Here is a 10571-nt window from a genome sequence, read left to right on the forward strand (position 1 = left end):
GTATTTGTGAGTCATGGGAGACCATGGATCCCCCTTCCAAAGGCACCATGCTCATAATTTAGGAGAGAACATCGCTGGGACACTATCAATTTTGAATGCTTACTTTCAACCAACCAAGTTTTTCTAGGCTGGTTACACACGTCCTTATAAAAGGTGATTTCAGGTGTCACTGCTGTTTTGCAGACACACGGGACACATTTTGATTTGGTCTCAACATGGACGAGTTGGATGGTCCACGCTGATAGGGGACCGGGAGGGGGGGCGCGGGGAGAGGGGGCGTTTGCTCCTAAGAGGGCAGGGCATCTGTCGTGAGGACCAGCACTCACACCCCCTGGGCCAGAGCCACCTGCCCCGCACGCAACGCACCTGTGCTCACCCCTGGGGAAGGTGGAGCCGGCACGTGGGGGACAAGGAGCCGCGAAGGGTTATGCCTGTCTCCACCTGGAGCTCCAGAAACACTCTGTAACTGAGAACCGCAGTTCCCCCAGGACAATGTCTCCTGATGGAAGGGAGCTTGTAATGTCATCTGACCTGAGTCCGCCCCACCTAATGGGGCAGGAACAGGTGTTCCTAAAGCCACAAAACTCAGGCGCCTGCAGGTCCCGCCCCGTCCGAGTCCTGGTTCTCACGGCCTCGCGTACAGCACGTGCGGAGAACGAGACCACCTCGGACTGGCCTTCCAGCGCCTCTGACACGCGGACGCGGTCACTCGTGCCTCAGCTTTGTCTGACATCTAAATTGCTTTTTAAAGGTTCATGAGAAACCAAAGGGAGAAGTAGCGGACTGTTGATGTTAGAGAACAGCCGCTTCTGGCGTCCCCCGTTACTCATTACACGCACACAGAAAACACGTGGAAGTACCCACGTTTGTACTTAAAGGAGGAGCTTATTTTCAACAGAGATGTACCGGGCTGTTCAGGACGAGCTGCTGGGCACTCGGAGCCGCAGTGCTTGGCTCGTCCTGTTCCGTGAAAACCAGTCCTCCGGACTCTCTCAGTGCTCACACTGCGCGCTGTTCAATGTCCAAGCGCGAACCGTGATACCCGTCTCCAATGCCATGGCGACTTCTGGGAGACGCGCCATGTCTTTATCCAAAAAGGGTCAGGCCCGGTGCAAAGTGCATAAGGGCGCGGCTCGGGGGACAGACATTAACTGAATACACCAACGTAGCTGCTTGGGAAAATGAGCAGAATATACTCTAATATCTTTAATTTTATGTACATGGATATAATGTGTCAACTCTGCACAGGAGATACATACAGCACTTCAACAACCCACTCAACAGAGAAGCATGTACAATACAGCTGACCGGGGCGCCGTCCACATCGTAGACTTAGATCCGATCTGCACGTTAACAGGAGACTTGAATAGTTTACGATCATAGACACACCGACATTTAAAACAAGACTTTATAAAATAATTTATATCGATATATCCTAGCATCTATCGAGAGGACTGGCTTGCATTTTGGGGATGTGTGCAATGAGTGGCATCTTTTAAACTTTCAGGTAATAAAATAATTTAGAAGCAGTTCATGCAGTGGTCAGAGCGGGGATGGCGGCTCCTTCGGGGGGTCCGTCTGTGACGTCACACACCAGGCACCCTGGGCACGCGAGGACCAGTCTCCCCTCTCGAGGGGACCCCCTCTCTCGCGCTCAGCGGCGGGCACTCGCGTCTCTCCCGGAGGCCCCGGGACAGGTCCACGTGACGCACCTGCACCCAGGTCACTAGCAGACCCTGCGGGTTTTGACGACTTTGCTCTGGTACTTGACGGAGTGCCCGCCGTGCCCCACGAGGTACACGTCCAGCAGGTAGGCTCTGCCCGGCTGGAGGCCGCGGACGATCTCCGTGGTCACCGCCCTCTGTGGGTTCCGGCTGTGGAAGTACTTGCACAGCACCTTCTCCGACTTCTCCCTCGTGTCCGGCCCCAGGCACTGGTTCTGCTCTCTCCTCCTCCGGCTGTCGCTGTAGGTGTCGCCCACCTCCTTCTTGTAGATGCAGAACTTGCTCCTCTCCTGGGTGCCCAGCCAGGCCACGGTGGCCGACGAGCAGGTGCGCAGCCTGTCGAAGGCTTTGATCCGCGTGTCCTCGGGGAGGGACGGGAAGGCGTGCTTGCCGGGCCGCGTGCTCGCCAGGACCTTCAGCACCGACGCCCCCTTCCTGCTGCCCTTCAGCCGGAGGAGGTACTTGGCCTTGGGCCTGCCCCGGAGCAGGAACTGCCGCACGCCCTCCACGCTCTGGGACAGAACCAGCTTCCCGTCTCGGCGCACCTGGACCTGCACGGCGTCCAGGCAGGAGTGGACGAAGAAGGCCACCTTCTGGTGGGAGGAGACGGGGGCGAACCGCAGCAGCTTGGCCCCCCGCCTTTTCACGAACACGTCGGTCACCTTCCCGTCCTTCAGCTCCACCGTCTTCTGCGCGGCCTCCTCCCTGGTCCTGGCGAAGGTGCCCACGTAGGCCGTGCTCGTGTTGCTGCGGCTGTTGGCCACGAACACGTCGAAGTAGTACTGCGTGCCGGGCTTCAGGTCCGAGACGGTGAAGATGTTCTTGTTTCCGATGCAGACCTTCTGGAGGTCGGCCTGGGGCCGCGAGTGCGCCGCCCGGCCCAGCCTGGGGGGCGGCCTGGCCCGGGGGCCGCGCTCCTTGCCGGGGTTCCCCGGCGGGAACCCGAAGTGGGCGAAGTCGAAGGGGCTGAAGTCCAGGCCGGGCTTCGGGGCCGTCATGAAGGCGTCGTCCGCGCTCAGCTTCGCCTCCACGGCACACAGGCTCTTGAAGTTGTGCTCCCGGCTGACGACCACACAGTACTGCACGGGCTGCTGCAGCCGCGAGGCCGTGGGGCTCGGCTTCCAGGCCAGCGTGGCCGTGGTGCGGCCCAGGGCCGTGACGTCCACCCGGGGGTCGTAGGGCAGCTCCGGGTAGGGCTGGTCGGACGCGGGCGTGGTGGTGGCGTAGACTCGGAAGTGCGCGTCCTTCTCCGTGGACAGCAGCTCCAGCCGGTACAGCCCGGCGGGGGCGCCGGCCGACACGAAGGACTCCACGTCGTTGCCTTGGTAGGAGAGCAGCTCGGCGCCCGCCTCGTGCGTGGCCTGCGGCCTCTGCTGCTCCAGCGGCTCCGGCTCCTGCTCGCCTGGAAGACAGAGCAGAGGCGACCGTCAGGGCCCGGCTCGCGGCTGCCTGCAAACCGCGGGCTCAAGACCCCCGTGTTCAACGTCATAGCAATGCCTGTTGCCAGCAGAGAACTGGGACACACAGAACAAGATTGAAAAAACCCTCCCAGTCGCCCTGGATGGTTTGGTTCCGTGGACAGAGCGACGATCTATGAGCCAGGAGGTCACTGTCCGATTCTGACCAGGCCACATGCCTGGGTTGTGGACTCGATCCCCAGTGGGGGGCGTGCAGGAGGCAGCCGATAGATGATTCTCTCTCATCATTGATGTTTCTCTCTCTCTCCTCTCCCTTCCTCTCTGAAAACAATAAAAACATATTTTTAAAAAATAAAAAGACATTCTAGTCAGGGCCCCTGAGCAGCCCTTTATGAAGATTTTGGGCTATTCCCATCCAGTCTTCGTTTTTTAACATATTTCTCACCCTCATTTTTCTTTGTCACCGAATCACATTCTTCTTCATGTGTGCATGCCTCTAGACAAACCTCCATTTCTGAATCCTGTTTTCCTCACGTAAGACTACAGCCTGAGGATAAGACTGTGGGTAAATCTGACCGTCATAGGTGGTGCTGTGAGATGTGTGAGGCTGCGGTGGTTTTAAATTCTTTCTCAGGAGAGACTCCGATGAGTGGAATTTGTAGGTCACAGCCTGCAGCCCTCTGAGCGAGAGCCCCGCCCGCCATCTGCCTAGGGACGGGATCATCCCTTCAGCCGCATCCGACGGCCTGCCCCTCGCTAATCTCCCTTTGTTGGTGCCGGGGGAATGAAAGGTCAGGGAGGCAGGTGGGGGCGGGTGGCACCAGATGATGGGGTGGCACCATTTCCCCCTAAAGTACAGAGTGGGAAGCACAGTAAGAGCACCCGTGTCCCATGTCGGGAACACGTGTCCCACAGTGATGCGGGGAAGGCGCTGAAAGCAAATCAGCTGCCACAGAGATCCGTGTGGGGATGCGAGCAGACCCCTCGGGAAGCCCTTTCCCAGCTCACCCTGCAGGGGGCAGGGAGGGGTAGGATCCTGTATTTAAACCCTGGGATCAGCAGCCCTCACAGGACTATTCGTTTTCTCTCTCAGCCTCATCCCCACTCATGAGCTGTCAGCTGAGGGTGGCCCTCGCGCCCGATGCCTCGCCCCTGCCCGGCAGCACCCTCCCGGCCCTGCAGGCTCTTCCCCTGCCCTGTGTCTTAGCTGCTTCCTGTCACCGTCCTCGGCACCTCCTTCCGCTGCCGACCCCATTCTTCTCGCCCTGGACTCAGGTGCTGGACGCCCTTTGCTTGTCTCCGCGTCGCCACCCTTTACGCCCCAGAGACAGAGGTTTGTGACCTCGGCTGCCGTCGGTCACTGTGGCGCTGAGGCCCAGAGCCCAGGTCCCAGGAAGATGCTCAGACCTGCTCAGAGCCCAGGGTGTTCTCTTCACCTCAGGGGGGACTCCACGCTCAGGCAGGACTGAACCCCCAGCCAGAGGCGGGTGCAGACATCCCCTCCTCCTCCCCCCGCCCCCACCTGCCTCCCTGACCTTTCATCCCCCAAGGCCATCGACCTCCAGTGCCACCCTGTCCTCTCCTCTGGTGCCACCCCGTCCTCTGGTGCCACCCCGCCCTCTGGTGACACCCCCGCCCTCTGGTGCCACCCCGCCCTCTGGTGCCACCCCCGCTTCCCTCATCTCCATGGAGAATCTCTAGTGTCCCCTGCGCCCCCGCTGACGTTTTGCACCACCAGGAGGAGAGGCTGTTTCTTGCTGCAGCCACCATGTGGGGCCTGGGCCTGCTCCTGCTCCCCTGAGCCCTCCCCCTGCTCCCCTGAGCCCTCCCCCTGCTCCCCTGAGCCCTCCCCCCCCCCGCTCCCCTGAGCCCTCCCCGCCCCCGCTCCCCTGAGCCCTCCCCCCCCCCGCTCCCGAGCCCTCCCCCCCCCCGCTCCCCTGAGCCCTCCCCCTCCTGCTCCCCTGAGGCCCCCCCTGCTCCCCTGTGCCCTCCTCCTGCTCCCGAGCCCTCCCCCCTGCTCCCGAGCCCTCCCCCCTGCTTCCCTGAGCCCCCCCCTCCCCTGAGCCCTCCCCCTGCTCCCCTGAGCCCTCCCCCCTGCTCCCCTGAGACCCCCCTCCCATGAGCCCTCCCCCCCCACTGCTCCCCTGAGCCCTCCCCCAGCTGCTCCCCTGAGCCCTCCCCGCTGCTCCCCTGAGTCCCCCCCCTCTCATGAGCCCCCACCCACACCGCTGCTCCCCTGAGTCCTGCCCAGTGCTCACCTGAGCCCTGCCCGCTGGCCTCCTCCGGCAGCTCCTGCAGACTCAGCCGCCACTCCAGGGGGGTGTCACAGGGGGTCACGGTCACGGACAGCGGGGTGTTGTCCTCTTCCACCACAAAGAAGTACCTGCAGGAGAGGGGCCATCAATCAGACAGAGGATCCACTCTGACGCCCGCCGGGCTCAGGGAAACCCCCAGGCTAATTCCATTCATTTCACAGGGACTGGGACCGGCCAGCTGACAGGACCGCGATTCTCAGCATGAACCACGGACTCCACCAGCCAAATCCGCCAGCAGGCTTACCAGCAGCACCGTGTGAAGGAATAAAGAGACGCTGAGCTGAAACGCGTAACGTGGGTGCTGCTTGAGTGAAGAACCAACACTTAGCTCTTTGGGGTGCTATTTAGCCTGGGCCCCGCCATTCCAATAAGGCACAGCCAAGAGAAGCCCGCAGGCACGCTGACCGGCAGGTGCGGTATTTTCCAGAACGTCGGCAATAGGTTTGTTTGTAAGGGACCGGGGGCACCCTGACAGTCACCCACTGTTCAAACGCTCCCTCGCCCGGCAGCGCCCTCGGAAAGCCTGCTGGTCTGTCTCTGCGAGATCGCTGCTCGGCTTCCACACCAGCGACCTTTGCCCACAGCGCCCCCGCCCACAGCCTTTGGATAGAGGGACCAATCCCACGTGAGAACATTTAAAAAGTAAAGATCAGCGTTTCAATCAGTGGAAAGACTCATTCTCTGCCACTAAGACATTCTGTTGGAATTAAATAACCTAGTGATTTTAAAACAATTTTAAAAAATCAGAACATCCTGCTCTCTGCTTCCTCTGATTTTTTACGAAGCCTCGCGCGCCTTTTCAAGGAGGAACACGTGGCCCGGCTGTAACAGTGCCGTACGGTCCTCTGAGCAGCGCAGATGGGTTCATCCATCGTTTCAGAGCCGGGAGCCTTGCCTGAGGAGCCGGTCCTCCAGCTCAGCAGGCCCAGAGCTGCTCGCTCCCCTGGCAAAGCCTACCTCGGTGTTACCTCCCGCGCCTGCACCTCCTGGGCCTCCTCCCTGTGTTCTCCCCATCACCACCCACACCCTCTCCAAAGGGACCACCATGGGCTTCTACTCCGTCTGTCTCCTCTGTGGTTCCCTCTCACCTTCCAAGCCCTTGGTCACCCAGGGACAGACAGGGCCTGTGCCTGCACCCCTGCCCTCCACCTGTGCGCACCCCCTCCGCCTGTGCACACCCCCCTCCGCCTGTGCGCGCCCCCCTCCGCCTGTGCACGCCTCTCCGCCTGTGTGCACCCTCCTCCACCTGTGCGTGCCCCCCGCCACCTGTGCGCACCCCCTCCGCCTGTGCACACCCCCCTCCGCCTGTGCACACTCCTGTGTGACCGCACTGGGCTCGTGGTTTCTCCTCTTCTATGTGAACCATTCCCAAATGTCAGCCTGAACTCCGACCTCAATTTGGGTACAACTATCTCCTGCCATCTTCACTTAGAGTTCACTGGGAGTTTAAACTGAAGGTATGGAACCCAAACTCTGATTCTCACCCCAGTCAGCTCCTCCTGAGGTCTGTCCCTGCTCCTGAGTGACCCCCGACCTCCCAGTCACTCAGGGCAGCGCAGGATCCTTCTTGCTCCTTCTGCCTCTCCCCTCCAGGTAACTGACCCGGAACACCGCTGGCTCTGCCTTTACAGCATCCCCGAGCCGTCACTCTGCCGCACCGTCGGTGCCACCCTCCCACCCACGCCGCTCCTCGCCTGAGCACTGTGATAGCCTTCGACTGGTCCTTGCTGCTCCCAGGACCCCCTACTCATTTACCCCCTTCTGGGGCAGTGATCCTTGAACACCCGTCAGCACACGCCACTCCCCCTGCTCTAACCCCCCAACAGTGTCTCCTTTCATTTAGAGTAAAAGTCACAGCCCGACCGGTGTGGCTCAGTGGTTGAGGGTCGACCTATGAACCAGGAGGTCAATTCCTGGCCAGGGCACATGCCTGGGATACAGGCTCGATCCCCAGTAGGAGGCATGCAGGAGGCAGCCGATCAACGATTCTCTCTCATCATTGATGTTTCTACCTCTCTCGCTCTCCCTTCCTCTGTGAAATCAATAAAAATATATGAAAAACAATAAAGAACACCACAGAGCAGGGCACTGGTGCACTTGGGAAATCAAAATCATTTTTAAAGAAAAATTCTGACTCACTCCAAGATTTTAAGAGACAAATAATTCGAAAAGCAAATGTGTCCGGCCAGAATTCAGCTGAGAATAATTCAGCTGAGTGACTAGCTGTTTCCCACGCCCTTTCCCGTTTCACAGCCTGAGCGGTGAGTGGAAGGACATCGCGTCTCTGCAATGTCATCATCCTTGCATTTGGGGCCTTCACTCTGATGTCATTAAAGGGATCCTGTTTATTTTTATTTTACTGATGAGTCAGCTCCTAATCTATTACATTCACTCAAACAAATGATGTCATTCAGGCAGCGCTGAAATGATGCCCAAACCATAGGCCACATCCGCCAACATAGGAATGCTGACCCTCTGCTACCATTCGCGGACCAGAGGGTGACAAGCTACATGGGGCACGGTGGGAGGGAGCCAACTCCCATTATCACTGTCAATCAAAAGTGAAGTGACAAGAGAAAGATGACCCAACGATCTGATGCACCTCAATCTCTGGACAATGGGGCACTGGTGGTGTGACACAGTCTTTCCCTTCAGAATGCCCGAGCGCCCCAGCTAAACGGAGAAACTATTTCTGAAATATGGTTGAGAGGGGTTTGGGGTACCGCAAAGTAACTAACTTTACATATAACTAGCTTAATGAAGGATATACACATATATACTTAATTATGTAACATACTAGAGGCCCGGTGCACGAATTCATGCATGGGTGGGGTCCCTTGGCCTGGCGGGCTATCGAGGTCTATCAGGAGGCCGGCTGGCTAGGGGGAGGGGCTGCAGGAGCACACTAACCACGAGGGGTCAGGTCCTGCGTTGAGCGTCTGCCCCCTGGTGGTCAGTATGCATCATAGAGACTGTTCGACTGGTCATTAGGCTTTTATATACATAGATATATCATTTTTAAAGGTCAGAATGTTTAGAAGAACTACATGAGCCCAGTTTGATGAGGCTGGCATGAAGGTAAATGAGCAGGGTCCGTTTTTATCATTGTTGGGTTTGATTCTTTCAGAATCTGATGATATTGGTCAAAGTCATGTTATCCTTCTAAGACTAACCGTACACCTTTGAAGAATCGTGTGTGTTCATGAATCTCATTTTAATCCTAGAGAGCCCGCCTTAGAAATTTTCCTCTGTCCTGAAGAAAAGAAAGCAATCATTCCAAAGGTAAGAAATGCAAAAATCGCCCCCCACCCAAAAGGTCACCGTGGGCCGGAACCGGAGCCCCCACCGAGGACTGGCAGCGGCTCCGCATTTTTCCCACTGAGAGGACACGGCCAGGCCACCCGAGGTTAACCACAAAGCGTCCAGGCGCAGCGTGTTGGCTGACACCCCGATGAGCCTGCAGAGAGGGAGGTGTCAGGGGTACCTCTTAGGTGTGTCCCGGAAGAGGTAGCTGCTGATCTCAGCTCCGTCCGGGAGCACCGAGGAGTCGTGGAAGAAGGCCTTGTCGCGGACCTGCATCTGGAAGAGCTCCTCGTCGCGCGTGGGCAGCTTCTGGGCCCGCGGGCCGAGTGGGAGCAGCAGCCACAGCAGCCACAGGGGCAGGGGCGCCATCCTGGGGGACAGGAAGTGGCGCGTCAGTGCTGCGGGCAGACAAGGGTCGGCAGGCTCCCACACTGCAGCTCTGAAGGTTAGGGCCGCCTTACGCACTTTGGATCACACACCTGATCCTGACAATGACTTTGCTGGGTTTCCCCCCAAAGTACAGGGTGTCCCAAAAAATGTGCACCTGCTTTAACAGCGGGTAGCTCAATGTGAAAACGAGATGTATTTTAATAAACCCTGCCTTAACAATTACTCAAAGTGCGCGTATACAGTTTTGGGACACCCTGTATATCCTGGAGTTGGTGATGAACTCGCTAGACCTTCAGGTAGTGAAAGGATGGGACCTTCGGTGCGGTGACCTCCCTGGTGTTCAGAGCGGAAACCCCACTTCACAACGGCAGGAGCCCATGTGGTCCCTGTAGGCACCTGTAGACCATGCCTCAGAGTCTGACACCTACTGTGAGCTGCTGAGGGCCAGGAAAGGACCAGCACACAATTATTTGTTCATTTGTTGATTTTAGAGAGAGTGGAAGGGAGGGAAGGAGAGAGAAGGAGGGAGTGGGAGAGAGGAAGAGAGAGAGAGAGAAACATTGATCAGTTGCCTCCCGAATGCATCCCGACCAGGGATTGAATCTGAAACCTAGGCATGTGCCATGACTGGGAATCGAACCTGCCTCCCTTTCAGTGCTCAGGACGACGCTCCAACCAATGAGCCACGTGGGCAGCGCCCTGCACAATAGTTTGCATTCTTCCTCATCATCTGACTCAGTGTTATACACGGACAGTGGTATTCTTACTCCCACACTCAGATTCTCACAAACCCGAGCTTTCTGCAGATGACCAGGTTGAACTTTCTCACAGGTAAAGCAGCTTGTCCAACATCACAAGGCGAGTTCTTTACCAGAAAGCGGGCTTGGGTGCCCCTCGGTGGAGGGAGCCGCTGCACGGTAGCCGTGGCTGGGCCATTTCCTGTCAGCGAGTTACGCTGTGGCACGTGGCACGGCTTTCCGCAGAGACCCTGCGAGTCATTATGGATCCATGGCCACGGCCACCGCTGCGGGGACGCTGCCAAGGACGCCACGGCGCCGTGTCCGCAATGCGCAGGCGAGGCCTCTCCCTGTGGGGTGTGGGGAGGCCCCGCTCTCTCACACAGAACGCCTGGGAGGGTCTCCTCATCCCTCTGCAGCCGGCACCAGGGCCTCAGCTAGGGACACGGCGTGTTCACACGTTAAGCGCTGTAAATAGCGAGAGAGGCCAAGGCAGACACCTGCGGTCGCCTACAGGGAAGTGACTGCCAGCGCTGGTTCCAGTCACTCCGCAGCCCAGGAGCCTGGACCAGCCCCTCCTTCAGTCTATCTTCCGCTGGGTGCGGTAGAGGCCCCGGGAGTGATAACTCGCCAAGGGAACACGCTCTCCTCCTGATGAGGCGTGAGAAGGAGCTCTGCACAGTG

General features: G+C 58.4%; 1 protein-coding gene across 1 annotated transcript; it reads right to left on the minus strand.

Moving 5' to 3' along the window:
* Positions 1-1206: 1206 nt before the first annotated feature.
* On the minus strand, positions 1207-9129 carry NDNF (neuron derived neurotrophic factor). Its single transcript, XM_028130246.2, has 3 exons — positions 8942-9129; positions 5401-5525; positions 1207-3126 (listed from the first exon to the last, which is right to left on the minus strand). Exons 1-3 carry the CDS (start codon positions 9127-9129, stop codon positions 1727-1729), a joined length of 1713 nt encoding a protein of 570 aa, XP_027986047.2. The 3' UTR covers positions 1207-1726.
* Positions 9130-10571: the final 1442 nt, after the last annotated feature.

Source organism: Eptesicus fuscus, chromosome 6 (genome assembly GCF_027574615.1).
Source record: "Eptesicus fuscus isolate TK198812 chromosome 6, DD_ASM_mEF_20220401, whole genome shotgun sequence".
In the NCBI taxonomy this organism is placed as follows: Eukaryota; Metazoa; Chordata; class Mammalia; order Chiroptera; family Vespertilionidae; genus Eptesicus; species Eptesicus fuscus.